The 26,728-nt window shown below is 47.9% G+C and overlaps 2 protein-coding genes across 2 annotated transcripts in view; both read left to right on the top strand.

Moving 5' to 3' along the window:
- Positions 1 to 25,968, top strand: part of LOC106746220 (pituitary homeobox homolog Ptx1) — a 34,847-nt gene extending 8,879 nt beyond the window's left edge. Inside the window, exons 2-4 of the mRNA XM_014622531.1 lie at positions 9,231 to 9,428; positions 11,046 to 11,299; positions 25,135 to 25,968. Coding sequence (XP_014478017.1) covers positions 9,231 to 9,428; positions 11,046 to 11,299; positions 25,135 to 25,968 — 1,286 coding nt within the window. The remainder of the gene's footprint in view (positions 1 to 9,230; positions 9,429 to 11,045; positions 11,300 to 25,134) is intronic.
- A 99-nt stretch (positions 25,969 to 26,067) lies between these two features.
- Positions 26,068 to 26,487, top strand: LOC106746162. Its single transcript, XM_014622416.1, has 2 exons — positions 26,068 to 26,081; positions 26,121 to 26,487. The coding sequence occupies exons 1-2, from the start codon at positions 26,068 to 26,070 to the stop codon at positions 26,485 to 26,487; spliced, it is 381 nt and encodes a 126-aa protein (XP_014477902.1).
- Positions 26,488 to 26,728: the final 241 nt, after the last annotated feature.

Raw genomic sequence — 26,728 nt, 5'->3', positions numbered from 1 at the left:
CCACGAATTTTGCACCATGTGTCTCTTATTCATGCTCACGTACTACCTTCTCATTGACCGCCAAGTCGTGGAAAACTATATTAATAACTCCACGTGTGAGAAGCAACATCTTCCCTAATTACACGCGTGAAAACGTAGCTTTCTCTCTATAAAATTTAAATTTACTAACTCGTTCTTTTATTTATCTTCACCGGGCGGATTTGTTTCACGTTTCAAGAAAATCGCGTTTGTACGCGCACATTCATCGAAGAATCTTGCAGCATAAACCATCTTGATGTCCACATATAAAAGAGAACGGCGAAAGAAATATAAAGAAATCCTTATGTCAGCGTTTTATTAATATCTGAATTTTATTCCTAACAAAGATACTCGTTCTATTCTTTATGCCAAACAACGCGCACGTATCTGTACAATACAAAAATCGTTGCTCGTATAAATACGTATGCACTATAAACGTCACGGAGGAGGTAAATTATTTCAGTGACGGATACTCCGGGTTTGATTACGGCAATAAATTAATAGCAGCCGAATGTCAATTCGCCGAATATCTCTTGATCGACGCCGCGAGCTATATTGACGAGAGCTTTATTGCCGCGCGCGCGCACGAGTAAAACTTCCGGGCGATGAAAGCAGCGTCGAAATAACAGCACGCTGTTAATTTTGTATCGGAGATCGGACTACAGTGGCCTAAATCATAATCCGCGGCTTTTATAGTTTCCACGGCTTAACGTCGGTGTGCAGTTATCACGGCCGGATTACGTTCGCGCTTATAACGAAAAATTAACGAAACTGCATTATTTACCCGGCGGTGTGCATTACGGGTAAATATTAACTTTCAATTGCGCCGACCACGTGAAATTGAGGCACGATATCGGAGTAATATTTTCATGTAGTTTTTTTCTTTACGTTGATAACGCGTTACGTAGGAAAGTCGCAATAGTTATTGTCACGGTTAAATGTGCAAGTAACGTAGGACGCGATTTCGGCAATTTTTGCGACGCACAGAAAAAAAATGTCGGTTTAATTAACCTGAAATATGGATATTAGCTGGACCCTTTGCTGGAATATGTGAACGACCCATAATTCGTAATTTATTTAACCAGAAAAATTTGATCATATGCATTCTGCTTAAGGTAAAACTGGACAATTTAGACACAAGCGTTCTGTTTAAAATAATCGAACATAAGATGTTATTTTTAATACGGATAAATTATATTACACCTAGCTAATTCTCCAGACTTTACCTTTTCAGACCTTCACTTACTTCAGTCGTTACTATACTATTTAACCGGCGGACGGTTTTAAAACAATAGAAGATGCTCGAGAATATGTCGATGACTTTATTGATTGAAAATCGCCAAGTTTCTATCACGATAGAATTCGGCAGCTGCCCGATAGATGACGGTAAACGTTACCGGTAATAACGGAGATTATTTCGACAATTCAAATCCGTACACCTTCCACTGATGAGTAAACCTTGATTTTTGTGTCAACAAAAGCACCGAATTAATTATTACATACCTAATAATAAACCAAAATATTCCGTTTGGTTTGACAAAAATGCGCTTAGCCGAACACCTCGTTAATTCCACCACGCTAGTTTCTTCCACGGGTGTCTCTAAAAGTGAATCGTTTAATTACACTATACCGTCGAATAATCTCGTGACATCGTCGAGACGCTTTCGCCGCGTTTCCGCGGCGACGATTACACGACGTTGCCGCGACGATTTCCGCGCGGATCCCGGTTTATCCACAAGTTCTCGATAGCGCGCGCGACGTCGGCCGACAGAGAGTTCACTGTAACATCGCGATATCGACGAAAGGGCGTAAGTCGACTTAGTATGAGCGCAAACTCGGGCATGGCCGAGGTCATGGGATCGGGACGAGCGAGTCGATGGGGCTAAATGGGACGGTATGAAAACGACGGTTTTGCTCGTTGTAATCATCGCCGTCGCTCGTTGTCGTCGTGTCTTCGTCTTCGTCGACGACGACGACGCTCTCGCATGCACAGCCGCCCCGTAAAATCCGTGCGGATTAGCGGTCCACTAATATATCCCGCGGGCGTAAAAACGCGCGAGAGGAGGCAGCTGAGATATTCGTTCCCATTTCGTCGTTTCCCCCTCGCTCGTAGGACGGGGCCCGGTTTGTCTTTGGCATAAAATAAACTCGAAGCGCAGGGAAAAGTAATAAATTTGTGAGTTACAACCTGTCTCGTAGTCCCTCTAGTTACCGTCCCCTCCTCCCCTCCTTCTTGTCCTCCTCACTGTCGTCGACTAACCCGCCTTTCTTTATTCCGTCTGCTCGACTGTTGTGCTTACTTGCCCCTCTCGTCCGTCGGGCCGAATTTCGATCTCTCTTTCTGTGTGTGTGTGTGTGTGTGTGTGTGTGTGTGTGTGAGAACATGTGCGAAAGTCGACGCGAGGCGACACTTCGCGCGAAAGAATCCAAGAATCGCCTTCTTCTCGCCTCTCGTGCTCTCCCGAAAACGACGGGATTGACGAGGGATTTTCATTAACCGCGATTGCGAAACGGAAGAATTCGATTATCGCGCTATTTCACGACGATGCTCCGTCGAAATTTAGCCTGATAACAATCGCCACGATGCGATATCGCGATTCGAAGATACGATTCGTTCGTAGCGCGTTTCCTGATTACGTCTGTCACAGACACACTCGTCATTCTGGCGAGACATTTCACTCGTGCTTCGTGTTACAGTCGAAATTCATGCGTGACGTCTTTGACGTCCGAAGGAGCTCTCGGTTACGTCGGCTGGAAGAAAGGTCCATATTGTTTCGACGTTTTCGGGTCGAGGGATCAATATATGATCTCTTTCTCCCCCTCTCGCTCTCTCTCTCTCTCTCTCTCTCTCTTTCTCTCCTTCTCCTCGAGAAACGACGCGCTCCGAACGAAATGTTCGAACGGGATCGCGGATCGGAGGGACGTCGAACGTGTTTGACAGGACGGGGTGGAGAGTGTCGGTGCCACATTCCGCCCTCTCGGGATCCTCTCTCTCTCTCTCTCTCTCTCTCTTCTCCGGTATCGCGGTAACTCTGCCACGAATCCATGGTGGCCGTCGGTGGGCAACACACACACACACACAGCCGTCAAACGATACGACATCTTAAGCCTCGGAGAACTCCGCAGGGGATCTCGTGGGAACGTGCGCGCTACGCGAAGAAAGTGTATCCACGACACGACACCCCGGGAAACCATTGCGCCCCCGCACGCTCCACACCGAGCGTTTTATTTATCATTATCAGGTGCGCGCAAATATTCCTGAAGTACGAGCGGCTGAGTAGTATCCGAGTTTCGCCCTCTGCTTTCGACTCGCGTTGGATTACCGTCGCGGGAAGTTCGGAACTCCAGAACTGTTTGGCGAACCGATAATTCCCCGCTTAATCCCTCCTGCTTCGCAGGTGCGGCGGAAGATACGGAAAAATGCAAAGTTCATCTTGCGTCATTTGTCGCGCAAATACGCGCGGAAAATACGCTGTTGCACCGGTAGAGTCAGCCAACAGCGCCGTTGGAATGAATCTCTTTGATACAATGGCGATATCATCGAAAGTAATCCTTGAATTATTGAATAATGTTGAGGAGAAGATAGTGTTATTACTTCCCGCTTATATTTTGTGCAATAACTGGAAAAGAAACTTTCGGGAGGAGCAATAATAAATATAACTCTGAATTTTTAACGCGGATACTGACTTATTCGTCAGAAGATGGATATAAACTATCAAAAGGACAGTTTCTACGTAACGAAGAGATTTTCAAGCTCGACTTGAATTATTGACTTATCGAATAATTATTTCGATAAAAGACAAGTAAAAAGACGGTAAAAGACAAGTGTGAGAAGTGCGATGAAAATTCGGTGAATCGCCGGCGACAGGGAATTTCACGCGTGTTCCACATCCGTTCGCGACGCATTGAAGCGTGAGAAATAGTGGTCTATAAATTTTACTCGCCGAGTAGGTCGCTTCGGCAGTGTCGGTCGGATTACGGTGCAGATTATGTGATTAGCTCCTAATCTTGAAATAATATACAAGCAATGGTGCAGGAGATTTCACTCGTATACATTATCTTTATCGAAACGTGGAACGCGAACTCGTATCTCTCGGTTAACGTTCAAACGCCTTCGCGGTAAAAAGCCTGGATATCCCTACAACCCTCCTCCCCCTTCGCTCTCATGTTTAATTAAACTCCGGAGATTTTCAAGGACTGGAATCTTAAAAAGCGAAAGCAGAAACGTACTCTCGAAATTTCGTGCGGTGAAATCCTCACTCGAAAATTGGAGTGATGGTCAAGTAACTCAAATTGAAGTGACTTTTCGCTCTCATAGGTTACATTCTTCTACCCTGTGACGTGAGTTCCGTTCGAAAAATAGAGTGACTACCGAATCACTCGAGTCGGAGTGATTTTTCACTTTTTAGTTGCAAAGTTCGTAGTATTATATCCCATCTTGCTGTGTTCCGTGAAATAGGTTCGATAATGGATCAGCTGATATCGTGATACCCAGCAGAGAATTATTTCAGAGGATTATAAAGGATAAGAGAAATAGATGTATAGCGCCAAAGGAATGCACAGTACTAAAAGCAGTAAGCCCTTATTTTTTAAATAATTAATGCAAATAAATCATTTCAGTACCGAGAATTTTCTCGAAATTCTTCATCGTTGTGCTCACTTAATAATTTTTCGAATAAAACATTCGCTCCAATCGCGAGTGAAATGTCACTCCATTCCGAATGACAGTCTTTTCACCATCGCTCAGAGCGAATCCCCGCTCGTTTGGTTTCACTCCGAGAAATTTAGAGAGTATCTTAATCTACGTCCTCCCTTTGTGTATTTATTTTGCACGGATATCGTTACTAGCGCGACGTTGTTCCCCGTGAGGAACTACATCTTCCGATCGCGCCGGGGAACCATCGCGTTTACTTATTTGCGGCGAAGGGCCCGGCGCGACGGTATTTTGGTGCGTTCGTCCTTCCGCGGGGAGCTGCCTCGGCAAACAGACCGCTCCGTCGTGTTTTGAACACACGTTTATCCCGGCATGCCCATTCGTAGGTCTTTTACACGTGTTTCGTGCGGGTCGAGCGACCGTTTAGGTAACAGATCTGTTTGCTCGGAGATCGCCCGAAGATTAGGGTAGCGCGCTTCAGGCGCTATTTACACGCCGATATCAAACGCGTTCCTCGAAACGTCCCGGCTGCGAAACTGCATTCCCGATCGCCGGCTGAAATTTTAGCGACGCGCGCGCGCCCCGGCCGCACTTTGTGTCTTGCATAATCCCGTTGTCGTCGCGGCTCATCCGCACGCATTTCGTCGGCCGGCGAATTAATCGCGCCGTCGCGTATTTATACGACACCCGCGAGGAAACGCGCCACGACGGCTCCGAAATCCGTGTGTGATTTCGGGGAGTTTGATTTCTTTCGCCACTGCGAATGTGGACGCGCAAAGCTCTCGTAACAGAGTTGTGAGCTAAAGCCGATTAGTGCTAATTATTAACAACCAAACAGTTTGTTTTCTGTGTTATTAGAACTATTGCGTTTATTGTTCATATTAGAGTTTTTGTGAGCACGTGGCGTTTACGGAAGAAAGAAGAGTAGAACGGTAATCAGTTGCGTTATCTCGGTAAGATTTAATTTAATTAAGCACTAATTAACTAAATCTAGTTGGTTAGTAAGAGAAAGGAGAGTGAGATGACGACCTAAAGGTTTCTCGATTTCTCTTCATTTTCACAGCGACGTAAAATTTACAATCGATTTTTTCCTGAGTAGCTAAAACCTTACCTATCATCTGCATAAATGGTGAAAAATGTATAAATGAATCAGAATTTTACAGAGAAATTTTTAATTTTTAGTTTTACAAAGAAAGTTAAAGTGGAAGTAGTTTTATAGACATATATTTACTGTAATTGTATAATTCTTTATAAAGAAATACCACAAAATTACGGATGTATCCAAAATACACTTCTTGTTATATTATCTATTGTCGTTGGCAGATTGAAGTCAAACTATAACAGATTATTTATTACTATTATTAAAAGTCTCTAATGAGTTAGGCGCCGACTCGTTACTTGTTATTACACAGAAAAAAAATGCTAGATTCAAGTGAATAACTACTCCAGTAGTCCTTAGCAAAATTTATTTGCTTTAAGTAAATTTTAGACTTAAATCAAATAAATATATTTCCACTTGGATAATTTACTTGGGAAATATTTTATTTGGATCAAGTAAGTATTTAACTAAATCTCTTGTCTTCCGTGTGAGCTGCTATTGCGTTTCAAAAAGAAACACGAATAAAATTATCGTGGAGTCGATCGCCGTCGCGACGAAATTCGCAATTTCTAATTTTTAAGACCCGCTTTACGCGCGAAATTTTCGCGTTTTATTAATTCAGCCCGCTCTTACCTCGAGCACTTTCAAATTTACCTTACGTTAATCGTGGCGTTTGCGTCGTCGCGAATAAATACAGAGATAATTTACGCGCGGTGGCCGCGCTGCAGGTCACGAGATCCGAACTCACCGAAATTACACCGGTTTCAATCCCCGCTACCGGAGCGATAAATAACAGTAATGATTGTGTAAACATACACGGCGCTTCAACGAGAACGCGAGGGAGAAAAAGAGAGAAAGAGAGAGAGACGAGGATCCGCGCGCGCATGCATGATCGCGCGGGCTTCGCGGGCGACGAGATTGATTTACGCGACTTCGCGTCGCGATATTCGTCAATATCAATTTTCCGCGTTGCGGTGCAACGATTTTCGCCACGTTCCCCCCCTCCCTCCCCCTCGTCGAGGATGTGAAGGGACGGCTTCCTACGAATTTATAGCCGAGCTATAAATACGGCCTGCCCCCGGGAGGAACCTGCCAGTCTTCGGGAATATGTTATTCGCGCGATTTTTAGTAGAAAAGAAAAAAAGAAGGAAACAAGTCACGAAACGCATGTCCGACTTGGAGTCACAGTCGGCGGGAACGGGTCGTCGCAGTTGCCGAGTGTCTGAGCTCGCCGATGAGGAGGAGCTGTCAACGGCGACGACAACAACCGAGAGAGGCCGTTTGACACTGTCAACGACCGTTTGGCGCTTGTCCGTCGTCGGCTTCGACGACTTCCTCGATCAGAGCGCGCGAATTACGTTACACTTCGGGCGAATCTACGCCGCGGGACGTATCCGCTTAGAAATATCGCGCCCTCGCACGCCGACAGGTACCCCCGGCTGCCAAAAAAATGTCTCGCATTGACTCGCAGCGCGCGCGGGAAACCGTGATAAACTGCACTACGCGGTGGTGTCATAACTCCGCGCTTGAAATAGCCGCGCGGTCGCGAAACTCCGCGGCGCGGATAGACTCTCTCGATGAACTGTCCCGTTGTCCTTTCTTATCTGGCTGGTTTCGCGCTGTCGATCGCCGCTTCCCGATCTCCCCGCATTTGCAAGAATCCTGTTCGTCACGCTCGGCTGGAAGACTCGCGAAGTGCCGATCCGATGCCGAAATATACGGATTTTGCTTCGTTGCGATGCCCGATAAATATTAAATACCGGAAAAGTTCGCGCGGATTCTTAGGTGAAGATTGGACTCGGAAATTTTGTTGAAAGGTAGTTTCACTCGACGAAGCAGTCGCCGTTGACTTCGACGGCTTCGTTGCTAAGAAGGAAGCCGCACGAACTTTTCCCGGTTTTTTTGTCCAACAGAGGAGCGACTGATAACGTGGGGAAGCAAACAGCTCAATGGTGAAGTGAGAAACTTCTGAATGGAGTCCTCGTCGTCTCGCGCGGCGGAATCGGCGCTAATTCGAAAAGGTCCGTCCTGAGACGCGCTCGAGACCGGTCCGCCGTTGAAATATTGCGGGGTGCTTTCCGTTGCCGCGCATACACGTCGGCTCGAACACATGTGCGCGCACACTTGGCGACTCGGTATCGAGGCGGAGTGACACGCGCGTCTTCGAGCCTCGTAGCAGGCTCCGCGGCACTAAATCAGCCCGAGTTATGCGCCGACTAATTGTGAACCACGTCCCTCCTCCTTGCCGCCCCCGTGGAGACCAAATATAACTAAACGGAGCGAAACTAAACGACTGAGCCGATTAACTTCTCAGCTCCTGCAGCCGCGGTTCACGAGCGCGCGTCTCTCACGTGTGCGTGCGTGTGAGCGGCGGGCGTCGAAAAGAGCGAAAGTCCTTTTCGCCTCTTCTTCGTCGCGTCTACTTCCGTCGGCGGATAAATAGTCGTTGATTTGAGGAGCGCTCACGCCCCACCGAGACGTTACTCTTACTTGGGTGGCGAGGTAACACGCGCTTTATTAATCGTCCTATTCGCGCGAATTATGCATCGCTATTAGCGTCACGTTGCTGCCCGTTTGTCTCCGATTGCGCAAAGTACGGGAAACGTTACGATCCGAATGGGTCCCCAACAGGGGTCTCCCTTGATTTTCGACATTAAAATGTTACGGTGAAGTTCAAGGAGGGAGATAAGAAAACGGCAGAAATTTATCTCCCCGTGCTTGCTTTCATAATCGGCAGAAGAATTTCCCGCGATAACCCAGATAAAAGCCAATTGGCGCTTTACCGAATTATACGCGCGGAATGATATCACTGAGCAGCGAAAAATCGATTTTTCATCGACATAAGATTTTGCCGATGGTTTCCTGTAGATTTCGGGCCGCTAAACACGAATATTGGCGCAGAATGTCTCTATCACGTCAGAAAGACGATTTTGAGAAAGATTTTGAGAAAACAATTGTTAGTAAAATTGCTCAAAATCGCAATTTTAATATTTTTCGATAATTAATAACTCTGGACAAGAGTTAGTAAGAATTAATCATTATCGAAAAATGCAAAATCACGATTTTTTCCCAACTTTATTAGCAATTTTTTCAAAAATCTTAACATGACAGAGACATTATACGTTCAGAATTGTTCAGAATTGTTTTGTAACGACTTACTGAACCTCAAAGCAAATTTCGTGTTGCTCAGCGTATTTAGAGAGATTACAATTAATATAAACAATTATACATGTAATAAATGAATATCTGCTTAAACATACACACACAGATCTCGCTACCATCAATTATTTGTCCCGATTTAATCTGAAATAGCAATGTATCTTTCATTATGCCGCGAAATCGCGTGGGATGACGTAGCATAAAGGCTGCCCTCTAATTAACGATCGGCCTTGGTCGAGAATAAATAAGGATTACCGTGGCCCTAGACGACGTTGCAAGAGGGTGTGATGTGTTTTGCAGTCTGGGCGCAGAGTGACTTCAGGGACGAGACCAACGGGGGCCTTGCGAGGCTCGACACCACGGGTCACGGCGCCCACACTCCCGGCGGTAGTAACCCTAGCACACCGGGAGCGACCCCCACGACACCATCCGGTGGATTCTCCACCGCTCAGCCGAGGAACCGCACAAACACCACTCATAGGCCAGATATTCGAAAAGGTATGTTTCTTCTGCGTAAGGATAACAGAATACGATCTTCTTTATATTTCCCGTGCGTGGCAAAATCGTGAGATGAGGAGTCATTATCGTACCGTCATATCTAAAACTACGCTAAGAAAATATTCTAAATTGCCAGAAACAAAAGATTCTCGAAGATTAATGGAAACTTATATCAGTTTTTGATAATGCCGATGACGGGTTTCAAGTCAAATTTAAACAATTTTTTGTCACAGATCCAAAATGATAGGTAATATAGCAAATTTTAATTGAAATTTGACGATAGTTTACAATAAATGTAAGCATTTTTTAAACTATCTGAATATTATATTTAGTGCATTGTAAAACTGTAACATAACATCTCATGACGTAAACATTCGAAAATTCGACAAATTCTCATTTTTCTGATAGCCATATCTTTTTTCCGAGATAACATTTTGCAAATCGAACTTAAAAATTGTACTCACCAAGAATCCCTAGTTATACTTTGCTTCAATAATAAAATTACTTAGGGGTTATAATATTTAAAAAAATATTTCACGGCGAGTAAATGCATCTTTTTCCGCGGTAATAAATGCAGTCTAAAATGGCGAAAATTCTCGTCATTGGCAATTAATATCAATATCTTTCATACCGGTTATTATATTAATTGTGGCTAATACCGAGATTATTTTATCTTATTAGTTATACTAGCGTAATGATACTTTTGACATATGTACGCCTGACATATACGTTTCAAAAATCATACGAGATCTACGTGAATTTCGTGTATCCACAATCACTCGTAATTCAAAGTTCGACATTAGACTCCGCATAACGAGAGACGTATTTGCGAATCAAAATTTAGTTCATGGCAGAGAGAGAGAGGAGTTTCGTCCGAGGGAGGACGCCATCCGCTCTCACGTTTACACGGAGTTCTGGGACGAATGCGCGGAATGGTGGATGGCGCGGTAGATGGGAGGCGCGGAAAAGGTCGCCTACGTTTGTTTGCACGTTTGTTCGGCACTTAGCCGAAACGTTCTCACCCGCGTTCTAAATCCCCGCAAATTGAAATATCACCCTGAGTCTTACGTTCCCGGCTAACAACAAACCTCCGCCGCGCATTTCACTTCATCCGTTGTAATATTCGATGGAGGAGGCGCCAGTCACTCCGCGTGCTTCTCAACGCGAGTCCGTCATATTTTCTACCGCAAAGACGCGAAAGCTGTGTAAACGTAATCGGATCGCCCCCTCGATACATCAAACATCTCTGATATCATGACATTTTCTTAGATATAAATTAAAAAAAAAAATACATATATATATATGGTGTTACGCTCGTGTCAAGCTGCCTTGAGTTACGTACAAAACGTATTTATAAATTAAAAAAGAAATATATATTCTTTTCATCTATATAAGTAATTCATTGTTGTATAATTTATATAAAATTATATGGATAATTTTAAACCCCACGAATTGTAAATTCAAAGAGAAGTCTCCTCTTTTAATCGATGTTTTCTCTTGTTACCGCTCTTCTTCGGAATTAAACCGTTCCTTCGAAAGACTCTTCATTTACTATCGGTTTTGTTCGACACGCTTTTAATGGTTTTATCGAGGATATGATACCTTAACACTTTCCAGGTGTACGAACACACACAGAAGTAAAACACGAATTGGGTGCCGGCGGCGGTGTCGTTTCTCCCGGAGTGGTCGGGGTCAACGATGCCGACGACAAGGACGGCAAGAAGAACAAACGGCAGAGGCGACAAAGGACGCATTTTACGTCGAGTCAGCTTCAAAATTTGGAGGAGACCTTCATTAGGAACCGGTATCCGGATATGGCGACGAGGGAAGAGTTGGCCGTTTGGACGAATTTGACGGAAGCTCGAGTCAGGGTAAGCAGACTCATCGCAATTTATTATCGGCAATCTGAAATTTTACCACCGGAATCATCGCGTATCTTTTAATCCGAAGTGAATTTCCGGAAGGAGACGATTCCAATGATGACTAATCGAACTGACCTCAAAGGTTGAGATAATCATTTAGAAATCTAACCTTTTAGAAATCATCATTTGGAAATGCATTAATAAATTTAAAGAGAAATAGTATATACGTGACTAATTAAGAGTTAATGCAAATTAATACATCAGGTTTAAATTCAAGTTTACTTCTGAAATATTTTGGTAACGCATCGCTTTCATTTCGAACAAACGTTGTGTTCCGAAACACCAGCGATCTCGAGAATTGTCTTCTCAGGAATTGTGCCTCGAGGAATTTGAGCTCGTGGCTCATAAAGCGGTAGTGGGCTCTCACAATGGGCGCATTGAGACGTCAAGATATCGATTACAAAGGCAACAATCCGTTAACTTCGGATGATATCCCAACGTCTCGCTGGGATCAGTCTGCGAAAGACTGCACCGGGCAGACACAAGGGCGCGATGTAATTTTAAACATCATCAGACGCTCTCAGTCCGAGAGGACGCTTTTACTCGCGTTGAGAATTTCTCTTAACAATTTCCACCCGATCGTTTTGCGTGAATCTACATTGACAACAAATCATGCGATCAGACGACGATCAAGCGACGAGAAAGATCTCACAACGTCTCCCACGTAAACTCGTATCGTTGCTTATATACGGTGAGGAAAGGGTTGCCGGGGAAAAAATCCGCCTGCTTACAACAAAGCTCCGCCGGCTGAGTTTCTAAGCTCCGAAGAAGAAGCCCGAGTCTCGTATACAAACGGGCCGATTCGAAAGGACCGCGCGCTATAATGACCCGGGGCAGCACAGCAGGCGGTATAATAACGTCTTCTCCCCGGGAGCACTTCCGAAAGTTCGCGAAACGGAGGGTCGCCGGCGACCAAGTGGCGGCGGCGTCCGAGAGGAGAGGAGACCCGAGCGGGAAAGTTCGCAAATCCGAAAACGCTTTATGAATCCCCCGGCTGCGTCTCTGCCACTTGATTCGCGAACAAACGACGGATCGCACGCTCCAAGTCCGAGAGACTTCGAAGCGGATCAGCCGAGAGCGGCGCGGACACGCTCCTGAAAATCCCGGACGGCCGGACTCTCTCTCTCTTTCTCTCGCGCGTCTCAGAGCACCGTTCCGGTGCTCCGCGCGAGACGAAACCGTGGACAAAGTGTGTGCGTGGACAAGGCGCGGGAGGACGCGGGAAGAGCGGACAGATAGGAGGTCACACGGGGAAAGAGGTGAGAGTGCCGCGCGCAGGCCGCAGGGGAGGCTTTGCGCCAGTAAGCCCCGGTGGATTTATAGAACCACACACAGCGTGGTACGGTGTTCCCGCCACGGTGCTATACGCCATGTACCAAAACGCTGCAGATCCCCCGGCCGTCGCGGTACCGTCGCCGCAACCACCGCCGCCGACGACACCGCGTCGCTCGTTCGCAAACTGTAACGTCGTTATGGAGACATTCTTCATTTTAAACCTCCCTTCGCGCGTGCACTTCACCTGCGAAGGACGTCCTTTCGCGCGACCTTCGTTAGCTCGGAGCTTAACTTGTACCCTTCGACATAATGGGAGGATAATAGGGCCGTATTTCAGGAGACGCTTATGCTTTCACTCAGACTCGCTCCGGTTCACCGCGAACGGCTGAACAATGGTTTCTTCCTTTTCGGGAAACGTTTCACTGACTATCGTCACGCCGGGACGGTTTCGAACGCGGGTGTAGATCCTCCGGACATCGTGACGCGTGATCATAGGATCGACGGATTCTTGTAAGAATGTCTCGACTGCGAGATAACAGCGTCGCAGCGTCGTCACCTTAGCGCAAGGGCTCATTTTCTCAGCGTGACGTCATGGAAATCCCCGGCACCGGACGAAAGATCCGGAAACGTCATATTGGAGAGAAGAACAGAAGAGAGACGCGCTGGAGAGTCGGAGAGAGGAGCACAGCGAGCGAGACCAGAGTGTAAAGAGAGACAAAGAGGCAGAGAGAGAAAGAGAGAGACGGAGGGGGGGGGGGGNAGAGAGAGACGGGGGGGGGGGGGGAGGAAAAGAGAGGTCGAGCGCGAAGCTGGGTACAGTTATCTGCAAAGAGGCAGGCGTATGTTTCGGTCGGTGGCAGCAGAGCGCGGCTGTCCGAGATAATCCGCCGGTGATTAAGACCATAAATCCATCGGCGGATTAGTATGGTTGCACCGCACACCTCGTGGCGGCGCTGGCTGGTGCACGGGAGTCGCACTGTGGCTCCAGGCTCCAGTAGCGGTGCCACATACACACACACACACACACTCTCTCTCTTTCTACTCTCTAGATCTCTCTCATTCCTCTTTCTCTCTCGCTCTCTTTCTCTTCTCCGTCCAATTCGCGCTCCATCTCACTCTTTCTCGCGCAATCATCCACATCCTCTTTGGAGCCCTGATCGCGACCGACACACATTCAGGATATGCGTCTGTATACCTCCGCCCGCGGAGGGTGAAGGGATTGCACGTGCGAGAGAGAGAGAGAGAGAGAGATAAATACAGAGGGGGGAGAAAGAGAGAGAATGAGCGGGAGAGAGGAACCGAGCTTACACGCCATGGGAATGGGAAATGGGACGCCGCGGAATATAGGTGGACACTAACCGGTATGAGAGTGAGGATTACCGGGTGTCATCCGTATTCGGCCGGGTTAGCGGCTGTCAGCGGCCAATGCTATCGCTATATATCAATTATTACCTTTGGCCGCGCTGTGCAACGCTCGGCTGCATTCCGGTGCACGGACTCCGTTGCCGCAGTGCACCGCCCGCTCGCCCGCCCGTCCACCCGCGCGTATCTCGCTCGCGTCCGCGAGCCGATTTGCATCGCGACGTATGCAAACGCGCCGCGACCGCGCCTCTCGCATCTCCGCGCGCGCTTCCACGCGGGTTACGCGGGTTTAACGTCGAGCCCGCGTTGGCTGGCTGGCTGGCTAGCTGGCTGGCTGGTTGGTCGGCCGTCGTTCTGGTTCGCGCGTCGCATTCGCCGGCTCGTAAGTTCTGCTGAACGCTGCTGCACCCCCCCTGCCGAGCGATACGGCGAAAGACTAGTGACAGCGCTCGTGTAATGAGCGGTATAGTTGCAAAATGTGCGGCAGTAAGTACGCTAGGATTGACGTGTGGGCGTATAGCAATGATAGAACTCATGTAACGTTCGGGAGCACTGAGACTCGTATAATGAGTGAGCAGAAGTGGTGACGCTCGTATAACAAGCTGTAATAATAATTGATGGCTTAAGGTAGCTTTGATACGTTTAACGCGCGTGATGATGCGTCTCGCCGTATGATAAAAGTAACCCGGCGTAAGATTCAATTTAAGGCTAGGCGCCGTAAGTTTTGATCCCGCAAAAGGCTCCCTTTGGACGGCACCGAGTTTAGAGTGGGTCGAAGCGGAGATACGATCGGCTTTACGGTAATGTCCGAGAGTGGCCGTTTTCAAGTTAATATCACGTTGAACGAGATGAAAAATGGCAAAGGGCGAGCCGCGTGTACTCCACAGGCGAATCAGGATTCGAATCGGCGGCAGTTAATCTTCCATCGGGCATTGTATTTTTGACACGGAGGGTTGCAGTGCGTTCCGCAGTTTTGTCGGAAAATTTCAGAGCTCTGCAGTTTTGAAAACGCATACCATCGCGCGGATACTACGAAATATGTCGCGCGAAGTTTGACACGTTATTATATTTTTCATTATAAGTCGATATTCGTTATAACGGTAATCGAATTTGAATGGAGGAAAAGATATACGGTAAAAGAAACCATTTTTGTATTTGTGTTAGATTCGGTCCTTGTTAAAATTTGTTTGTTAAATTTTTAACTTATCCGTGCGTTAATTTAACACTTGTATATCGTGTTTACGTTATCTCAATATTTTGTATTGAGTCGATATTCAACATGTAAGTTTTAAATTACACATTTTGTATTTCTCAATGTCGTTTAATATATAATGAAACATTTTGGGTGGTTAATTTTGTATTAATTTCTATCGTAATATTTGCGTTATTTTTCAACATATCCATCTTGTATTGAATCAACACAAAAGCTTGTGCGGACCGTTCAGGACATGTGAAATGTGTTAAGTTTAACTCGAAATTTACTGTGTAGTACTAGAAATACCAATGGACAATGTTTGACATGTATCGCCACGTAGTCGAAATTTCATCAGCCTGAGCAATATTATATCTTAATTATCTCTCTTTCCTTTTTCTCAATATTTCCTCATAATCTCACGCACTCGATGCATATCTCGCGTTTGAGTTCAAAGTCGGGCAAACCGCACAGATTTTCGGATAACCGCGGCCGATAAATCATTCTTCCAGTGCCGACTGCGTTTATGTCTATCCCGATAAGAAGTGTTTGCGATTTTTAACAGTCAGTGATTTTGATTTGCGGAGACTGCTGCGCCTTGTTCGGAATAAAATAATAATGCGCTGAAAATAGGGATTTGGTAATAAGTAGTAAAATTTGGTGTATACTTGTCGACCAAATATCTGATTACTGTAACCAAATGATTTCGTTCCATATACTGTACATACAGTACTGTAGTTTCGCATATCGTACATTTAGTATGCGGGACTTAAATTATTTGGTTGTAGTAATCAAATATTTGGTCGGCAAATATTCACCAAATTTTAGTACTTGCGTTACCAAATCCTTTTTTTCAGTGCGCGATGGAAATGTTATTTACGTTTAATATTTGCACAAATAATTGACGTGCAGCGCGTCACGCGTTATAAATATCCGGGGCCGTCCTATTCATCGGCCGATCTATCCCGATGCTTTTCGCTGATGACTTGTTTAGCGATGTAAGGAAAGAAACGAGGGACGAGAGAGCCACCCGTAATCCCGAAGCTCCAAAACGCGATAAATTCGCCGCGACCGCGCCGATATCGCGGAGAAATCGCCGCCCGATCCCCACGGCGGTTAAACGAAAAAGAACGAAGGAACGGAGGAAAAAAGGTGCATTTAACTGGAAACGAATCGGCGGGAATGGAACGCGGGCAATGAGCCGTAACTATTTATAAATTACAAAGAAATGGAGGAGAGGCTCGAGAGGCTAGGACGGGACGGCGGCATTAAAAATCACGTGTTCCGCTTGAGCTCATAATCTCGTATAATCTTTTGCAAAGTTGTTAATACTCGCGGCTTACGGGTGTTAATTTAATATCCATACAGGTACGCCGACATTGAATATCCGAATCCCACCCGGCTGCAGCTGTTACGGTCCACCAGCACAACGATAAAAAAAATCCATAAAACTACTCACACCGGGCGAGAGAGCGAGAAAGAGAGAGAGAGATAGAGAGAGAGAGAGAAAGCTTACCTTCCCATTCGCGTCGTGCGCCGGCTCGTACGCCGTTTGTATCGTTCAGCACCGCCCTTCGCAATGCTTTAACACGAACGATTTCTCGTTGCCGTCGTATATACTTCCGGTCTGCACGGCTACGTAGCGAGTAATTGTCAGACAAACAACGAAAGACGAGGGTAAAACACGATAAAATCCGAATGAAAAAAATTTCCGACGCGACGAAGTTACAAAATTTCTCAAGTCCCGGCTCTCTCGGCTCCCAGCTGTTAACTTTGGATTCTAAACTCTCAGCTGTTGAAGATCGCTTTCAGACGCTCGTTTGTTAAATACCTTCTCGAGCCATTTTCCCGTTAATTACCGGCAATTATCGGTCTCCTCGCGTTCGCACCATCGACCTCCGTCGGTGCATACCGGTGCTTTGGAGTTAGAAGAACGAATGTTGCAGCGAATTTTGAAGATGAAGGAAGAAAAATGTGTCCGAATCTACAACTGTAATTCCCTCGTCCGTGTCTCCGCAGAAACTGCGAAACAACACCGCTCGCGCCGAGCTGTTGATATACGCGTGAAGCGCGGACCGGTGTTGTCACGGACGTGACGAATTTTCTTCGTATCCACTCCCGATGGCCGGTTTCGCCCGCCGGCGTGTTCACCGACCCGTGGTATGCTGCATCCGTACCGATCCTATCCTCGAACACACGCGTGCGCACACCACGTATGCATGGCGTATGCAACGATACAAACGCAGCCGCGTCCCGTTTCCCCCTTGTCGGAACGTGGCCATTCTCGCTGATCCATCTCGACGTTATAGCGAGATTTATGGAGACGCCACTGTTGGAAACTGAGACCCGGCGCGGGAGGACGTAAGGAGATGGAGGGGACGGGGGAAGAGAGGAACGGCCAGAAGATGGAGAGTATATTTCGCGTGCGAGGAAGCGAACGCGCATGTGTGTGGGTGCATGTGGAAGCGCTAGAGAAAAAGGGAGATCTCTCTCTTTCTCTCTTGCTCTTCGTGCAAGGGGAGAACGAGAAAAAGAGGGTCAAAGCTTGTTGGAGGTAGAAGGAGGATATCGTAGAGAGGAAGCGAGAAAGAAAGAGAGTAGAGTAGAGAGAGATTTTTAAAAGAGAGAGAGAGAGAGAGAGAGAGAACGAAAGCAACGGGAGAAGAGAAGGGAGGAGGAGGAAAGGTAGGAGAATTCATCGTGGCAGCCATGATGGTCGGCGTAAGCGAGCTTGCCATAAGAGAGCAGCTGGCTTCTCCTTCGTACCGGACGTATTTATTTCCGGCGTAACGGAAATGTTTAAAAATTACCGTGTGATGTTGTCTCGCGCAACACCGGGCGCGCGGATTAATCGCAGCCGGCGAGCAATCGGGAATATCGACGAGCGCGAAATTAGCCGCGCGGCGAATTCTCCTCCTCCTCCGCGCTTGTGCGAGGGGCGAGGAGCGCGCGGGGGAGGGAAAGCGCGGATGTTGTTATAAATCGCGGACGGTGTCGCGAGAGCTTTCCCAAAGCGATGTAGGAGTAGTTCAAAGTTACGAGTGGCGAACCGCTTATTCCCGACAGACAAAAGGTTTCCACCTTCGCGCCGTCAAATCCCCGCGAAGCCCTCCGGATATCCGGCGGTATACTTCACGGAATTTACTTTTAACGAAGTGGCGCCGTCGCGCCGTCCCCGTGTTTTCGGCACAGCCGCGGACACTTTACCGCACCTGTTTGCGATTGCTCGCGCTTTTCGAGCTGCAACAACGAGATGCTCGGCAATGTGAAACGACGTAACGACGTTCGAGCGAAGGGATGGAGTGCGAACTCCTTCGGTGGACTTCCGCTGGAAGTTATGGCGCATTCTTCGACCGAGGCATCATCAATCTTCAATACACTCCAACGCACAGTCGCACTTTTTTACGAACGCGAACTCGTGATTCTTCGATGTTCGGACGATTTTTACGAAAATAAGAAGCAGGAGAGAAATACGGGAGAATTGAGAGAGGACAATCGAGATCGGCGCGCGAATAGGCGAACGCGTACGCCGGGAGAAAGGTGAAACGGAGCGCGAGAGAATAAAGGAAGAGCGGAGTCTGCGGTGTCAAATCCTCGCGAAGCCCTCGGATATCCGTCGGCTCCTTCATGGAATTTATTTTTAATGAAGTGGCGCCTCGTGCGCTGGTCCTCTCGCGAGGTTTTCGGGACCTGCCGCGAATCCACCGTGGCCACGGCAACGCGCTCCTCCTTGAGCCCCACTCTCTCCGGAAAGACGTGGAGCAGAGCGAAACAAGGGCGACGGAGAGTGTTCAAGAGAGACTCGGAGAACGGAGGATCGAGGAAGGAATGTAGGAACGCCAAGAATTACCTCTCCCTCTCTCTCTCTCTCTCGATGCGTTTTCCCTCTTTTTTTTCGACGAGGTCCCTCTTGAGAGGAGCGACAACACGCGTGCATGTCCAGGACACCCGTGAGTTTGGAGAGGTCGTAGGTGTGCGCATACGTCGGGAACGGAGACGGAGGGATGGTGGATAATATAATGATGGCGTCGGCTGGGCGAGGAGGGGCGGGACTACGAGGGGATCAATATTATCCTCCTCCACCTCCACCTCCGCTTCCTCGTCCAGAGGCATCTCTCTCTCTCTCTCTCTGCTTCTCTTCCACTCACTCTCTTCCTCTCTGTTTCTCTACACCCACGACTAACCTTCCCTCAGATTCCCCTTCGTATTTCCCCTCCGACGCTACCACCATCCCCATCTCCACCCTACGAATGTCAGTTTCCTCACCCCTCTGCCGGCGTCGCAGCCTCCTCCTTCGACTCGTCCTTCGGCCTCTCTGTCTCCTTCTTCCTTCGTCGTCTCGCGACGACGCGAACTCGCACGAACTCCCGCGAATGTTCGCACAATATGGGCGAGAGATCGTTAATCTAGACTCACAAAAGCGTAAAGGAACTACGATTTCATGCCAGGTCGAGAAATTTATATTCTACGTGTTTACACGCGGCAACACAGTACTTTGAAATTTCTTTCGTTCGGTGGCGTGCCCGATCGATGTGAAGCGAAACGGTGTTAAAAAAGAGACTTGTACTTCCATATATATATATGAGACTTGTCAACGTAATTTATCACGTTACGTATGCAATAAATATTTACACGAACATTTTTACGTACAATCTTACGAATAAATTTGGCGAACACCGCAATTTGCGTATGACGCCGAGCGTCGACTTTCGGTGTAATTTCCACTTGAAAATTTAGGTCGATATTTGCCGGAGGAAATAAAAGTTTCTCTCTCTCTCTCTCTTTCTCTCTTCGACGCGCGATATTTCACGGCTTCTGTTTATCTGCAGCGTGCGATATCGAATCTACACAGTGAAGGAAACCTATGTTGTGCAAAATCGATTGATCCGCTCGGGAAGGAATATCTTATAAAGAACTCGTGGCAGTCGGAATGCTGGCAATTTTCATTTTATCCCTCCAACTCCCAGGATTGCGCTAACCTTATCAAACGAGATGTGACTTCTCAGAGAAATCCTGTCGTCAGGATTGTTTCCAATTTTACGATGAAAACCTGCCTGTACATACGCCGCCTTCTTCTCCAAACGTAAAAACGACAACAAGTTCATCCGCAGCTGAAGCTGCAGTCGCAGCGAATTAATAAATCTCACGCGAATCGTTATCAGGAGACTCGGCAAATTTTGTAGTTTGATTGTAATCTGTCGCGCTAACGGTATCGAAAAAGTTCTTAGTAGAAGAAAAGGTGGTATTATAGCCACCCCCTTCCCTCCATTTAGTACAATAACTTTGTCCACAATCGATATGTATTTTGCCATAATACCATCTTCTCCTCCGATATTCCGAATATCGTAGTTTTACGGAACATGGTGCTTTGCTCCGATAGGATATCGCTCAAAGAGCATTGCATTTGAACACAGATACTTACTCGAGGGAGAATTTCGGGCCGGAGCCACGGCCATGAGAGCTGGAGGACTCTCTTGACCGAGGAACTAACGGCGCGGCGTGGCGCGCAACTTCTGAGCGCAATGGAACAAATCGCGGTTACCCGGAGAGCCCGGAGCCCGATGTTAAGTCACGGGATTACCACGGACGGGCCGGTGCGGTGTTCAAGGGTGTCTATGTAACGCGTAGACGTATGTGCGGCGCGGAAGACGACCGAGGGAAGGAGCGACGTCGACGGCGGAATGGGACAGGGTTGGGCGGAGGGGGTGTGATTGATGAGGCACCCCCGGTCACGGTCTCATTACATTTATATAAGCTTTCGTAGATTGAGCCGAGCGTGCGAGTGCGCGCGCACACGAGCTTACACGGTGGCGAAGGGTCGTGATTTGATGAGGTTTTATTGCCCGAATGACGTGACGGGACCATTGTTCGAGCCGGTTGCCAGGCGGAAAACAGTGGATTCGATTTATCGCGTCTACCGGACCGCCTCCGAGACGTCCTTCGACATTTTCCCGACATCGCCGTCGGGAGTCGTCCGACACGCGATTAATCGGTCCGCGATGCGGAAACACGCTTTTCCGAATTTTGCATACTTTAGTTTTATGAAGAGATCCATGATGCGTATCCGTCATATTGTGGCGTTTTCTTTTCAATTTTCCGACATCGTCACAGATACGTCGTGACCGTTCGTAACTCTCGTAACCGAGAAACATGGGTATGTCGGTTTACAATACCCATGTCAGTTTTGGTACGCGCTTTTCTCCCATTATTTTTAATTTTTTACAGATGCGTGTGAGCGCATCGTTAAATGTTATACATTCGAATCTTCCCACGACAACAATTACAAATATTAATATATTGCTACGATAAACGCCACGACTAGGCCGCTGTTATACATACTGTTTATAGAAAAATATTACCTGTACTTCGAAGAAAAGCAATTAATCAGTTTATTTGTCTCCCTTTAAAAATGATCTTGAAGGAAGAATATTCTTTTTCTTGATAATAGTATTAAAATATAGCCATCACAAGTATTAGAAAGGCTCATTATCATTTATTTGAACAAAAATTTGTTCTTTTTTCAAGAATATTATAAACTTGTCGAAGAAATGTTAAATTCAGTTAATTTGAATAAGTGAACTGAAGTTTTAATTTCAGTGCTTTAATTCAATATTCTCGATTGAAATACCAAACTTAGTAGGATTCAGAACATATTTGGAATAAATGTCATGCTTACGATGAATTTACGATGTACGTGTGGATACATCAACTTATATGTAGAAATACTTGAAACAAGAAAAATATTTACTTAAACGCAGTATGTATTTTTTCTGTGTACAAGTCCGTTCTATATCTCCGATTGAATTGATAATATTAATGAGATCGATCGAAACGATTGATCGTATCGTGAATTGTCATCGGACGGACACATTTACGTCGAGTGCGCGATTTCTCTCACGGATTCACAGATCATTCGGTCAATAGCTGGGGATCCAGTGGGTCAAGCGGTAGTTCCCGTTCGAGATTCGCGCGTACATTCGTCAAATTTACGACCTTATGAACCGGAGGCATTAGGATCCGCCCGGTCGTTCCATCCGCCGCTGGTCGAGATTCCGCGGCGCTGTTAAACTTTATGGGCGCGGCACCTCGTGTGTATACGGTGTGCGCCTTTGCGCGAGAGAGTTTATTGATTCTCGAGTCGCGGCATCTTTCGCCCACCGTAGTACCATTCTGTCCTATCGAGTTTACTCCCTCCTGGCTTACCGTCGTCGCCCTGGTGTCGCGGCTACCGGGCCGCTTCGTAAAATTCAATGATGTTCCACGAGCGGCTTACCAATGCGAGACGAACAAAAAAAAAAACAACGGAAAGAAATATACCGGCACATAAGCCAGCCGCGGATTCAGATCGCGGGTAAACTCACTCTCCGCGGTAACAAAATGATACAACAATATGCCGATACATCATTGACATTTTACCGTTCGGAAACCTATTAATAAGCTGTGTACTTGATTTTAATACGACTTGAACACTTCTTTTCAACGTAGTTTGGAACGCAGCCGATATCCGATGGAAGTTGCTTTTGAATAATTTTCAAAAGTTAAGATCTCTCGTTAGACATCGCCTCGAAATTTTAATGTTACTCTGATAAATAATCTCTGAAAGACAATTTGCGCCTACTTAGACGGCCTGTAGACTAATAGAAACCTACTTTGATAATACTGATATACTTTTTAACTTCTCCCTTGAGCCTTTAATTCTACCTTCATAAGATTGAATTTTAATGCTACCTTGAAGAATCTATTTTGACGCTAGAACAACTAGAACGAAAATTTAAGATATCAGAAAAAAGGGATTAATGCTACATTATTAGAATTGAAATTGAACCTATTTTGGCTTTGCTTCTACCGTGCTATAGAATTAAAGATTTAACAAGGGCCGACATTTCAATTCGGGCTGTGTTCCAAGTAGTATCGAGGAAAATGTGTCCAAACCGTATTGAAAGCAAACGTAGCTGCGGTGTCGGTAAGTAAAGCATCAAATATAACTGGGACGCAAATGGAAAATCGGTGAGAACAAATTCGCACGATTTGGTGAAATTTGTCTCGTGATTCTGTTCACGTCATGTCCTGCCCGTTTTATGTTATCTCGTTAAAATTCTCACGTCCGGTTACGCAATCAAGACTACTAGAAGATTCGAGCTGCTGCACGACGTTTCCCAGGAATAATCGTCAAGAGGGAAGGGACATTATTCTTCATTAGCTAGTCTCCCACCCCCACTTTCAATGACCCGTCGCGCCTCTTAGCGTTTCCACGGCGTGATCGTGAGGCCATCCATCTTGCGGAGTATTCTCCGACCTCCTTCAGCGCTGTTTCACCCCCGATACCGACCTTCCTTCCTTCCTATCAGCCTCCTCCTCGCCAACTACCGGGGGCCCTTCCTTCGCCGAATACTTACTCCGCCGACCCTCCGTATGTCGCATTTTCCCGCTCCTTGCCTTACAGTTACGCGAGAGCGACGTGTATCTGAGCGCAACCATCCGTATAATTGTTGGGGGCGAGCAGGGACAACGGGCGTCGTTGAGGAAGAGAGACGTTGGAGTACGCTGGATGGGTTTGAGGTTGAAGGGCGAGTCGGTATGAGAAGAGAGGGTGGAAACGGCTGACAAGGTTCGCCGTGGTATCGAGCGCACGCGCGAGAGAAAGAGGGAGAGAGAGAGAGAGGGCCGCCTTGAATTAACGCCGTCATATTTCAGGATGGAGAAGCTCGCCGGGGTTTTCTTGCTATTTGTCTCGGAACTCCGCCGTTTACCGGAGTAGCGTCGGAGGAGCCGTCGTTGCTGCTTTCTTCGTTGCGTTTTCGTGACTAATAACCCCGGGTGCGCGAGCGTTCTCCGGCGAAATCTGGCGAGAAACGGCTACGCGTTGTTGCGCTTCTCCTCTCCTCCGTTCGGTCGTTTTCGCGCGAGTCGTATATACGTTAGCGGCGAAATCTCGGAAGGGAGAGTAGCGTTCGTCTACCGTGAGAAAACGTACCCCGTGGGGTTGCCTGAAATGCTGTTTACGCGTGTTCTGAAAGAAAGAACGGTAATGTCGAAGAAACGAGAAGTCCGACGATCGTCGGCGAATTAAATTGAATTTAGAGTTCGGTTCGCGCGTTTCGGCGGAAAGAAACCGGATTTCCGATCGTAAGAGTTATGAGAACCGAATTTGGTTCGTAAGGACCAGAAATCCCGGTTGCTTCAACTAAACCATCTGATTCGTTCGTTGCCAAGTAAATTCAGGCAAACTTATTTTCTGTGCAGTTATGAAATTTCTCGTATGACAGGAGTTCCTACGATTAACAAAAATCTTGCTTCTGCATTAAGTCTACTTAGTTCTGCATCAAGTCTTTAAATGAGGAAAACAGAAGTAACTTCCCCGCTCTTTCCATTTCGAACTAAAGCTGTACCGTTACTTACGTTCAAATTCTACGCTAAATGGAGTGAGAATGGAGTTTTTCCGGGAAAAAATGTTCGCATCGAAAGATGGGAATTCAGGATTCGGTCAAAGCGTGGAGAAACTGATACGTCGCGCACGCTTGAGCGACGAATAATCCGACACGTGCGTTAACACGCGTTACCTTTCCTCAATTATATTAATATTAATAAGTAATATTAATATCTGATGGTACTAAACCGTCCGTATATCGCTTCTTAAAGGCCTGTGTCATTTTTACACCTGATTAAATACCAGAGGAGCTTCCTTATTATCGCTTATTTCTTATTACATCATCTACCGTCGTCGACAGATCGAAGTCAAACTACGACAGATTATTTATCATTATTATTAAAAGCCTCGAACGTTCTTTGTCGTTCGAAAAATTGTCGAATCGTCATCCCCCTTGTCATCTTCTTTCGCACAATACGCAACAACTTAATACGCAACACGCTTTTCGAGGGAAATTCCCTTCTCGAGTGCGCAACAAATACACCTATCAGCACGACTCAACGCAACGCTTCCTTTTCCTGCTTCCAGGTCTGGTTCAAGAACAGACGGGCGAAATGGCGGAAGAAGGAGCGGAACGCGATGAACGCCGCCGCGCAGGCCGCGGCGGACTTCAAGTCGGGCTTCAGCACGGCCAGCCTGAACGGCTTCATCACCCAGCCGTTCCCGGACCCGGACACCCTCTACGGCTCGTACAGCACGTACAACAACTGGGCGACGAAGGTGCCGTCGCCGCTGAGCGGCAAGAGCTTCCCCTGGATGAACACGTTAGGCTCGGTGGTGCCGACGGCGTCCCACCATCACCACCACGCGCAGGTCAGCCCGGTGAATTGCTTCAACGCCGCGGCGACGTCGGTCGCGGGCAGCCACGTGGGCGGCATGTCGGTATCGGTCGGCCAGGCGGCCACGTCCATGCTGCCGGGTATGGGCTCCGGTCTGGGCGTCGCGAGCTCGCCGGTCGCGGCGTCGGGCGCGGCGTGTCCTTACGCGGCGCCGGCGGCGCCGCACCATCCTTACGGGCCGCCGGTCTACACGCCGCACCATCGGACCGCGGCGCCGCCGGAATCCTGCACGGTGATGACCTCCAGCAGCATCGCCTCGTTACGCCTGAAGGCGAAGCAGCACAGCAGCGGCTACAGCGGCGGCGGCGGGACCTTCAGCGCGGGCGGCACCACCGGCACCACAGCCGGCAGCATCAGCCCGGTCAGCTCGAGGGCGTCCTCCGTTGGCGGCGGCGGCGGCGGCGGAGGCGGCGGTGGTCTCAGCGCTTGCCAGTACGCGCTGACGACGGCGGCCGGCGCGAACCCACATTCCCCGGGCGGCCCCGAGGCGCACGGCAACGCCACCGCCAGGGCTCAGGTCTGAGGTGACGCGGGGGCTACCTCTAGCCCCCATCACCACAGCGTAGCGTCCAATTCCGGCAATTCCCTGGCCGGCGGCGGTAACCAGGTGGTGCCGTCCGCCATGAGCTCCGGCCAGTCGGCCGACAATCAGCTGAGATCGCAAGAGTGACCCAGGCCTCGGTCCGCCGCCTCGCCGACGCTGTCCTCGACGCCGTCGTCGACGACCTCACACCCGCACTATCTCATGTACGACGAAGACGGGACCGCGGCGGACCAGAAGATGGAAGACGAGCGGGCTGTCCTCGGGGTGAACAGCATGGTGAACGCTGCCGAACAGGTGGTGGCCGCTGCCGCCGGCAGCATCCCGGTGGGAGTCGGGATCGTGAGCGGCTCCGGCACCGCCACCGGCGGCGGCACCGGCCTCGCCGGTTACTGGCAGCACGCGACCACCGCTCCTACCTACTGGCCGTCTCTGTTCGACTGCTGGACGACGCCGCAGATCGCGTCCGGCTCGCAGACGCAGCCGCGGGACGACGACTGAGGGCAGCAGTAAGATTTCCGACGCTCGTCTCGCGAGATCTCGCTCTTCGTTTCTCCGGCTGTATCGGGCCGCTCTGACGACGGTCGGGACCGGCGCGGAGGTGGAAATATTAATTCGTGAAACGCGTCGAAGTTGACGGAGTACAAATGTCGAGTTTCCGCCGCGACGAGACGAGCATTTAATCCCCCGATCCTTCTTCTCCGATCGGCCGTCGCGATATATATATATATATATATATCCG

Source organism: Dinoponera quadriceps, unplaced genomic scaffold (genome assembly GCF_001313825.1).
Source record: "Dinoponera quadriceps isolate SergipeBrazil2010 unplaced genomic scaffold, ASM131382v1 scaffold566, whole genome shotgun sequence".
Classification (NCBI taxonomy): domain Eukaryota; kingdom Metazoa; phylum Arthropoda; class Insecta; order Hymenoptera; family Formicidae; genus Dinoponera; species Dinoponera quadriceps.
This window is presented reverse-complemented; position numbering and strand designations above follow the sequence as displayed.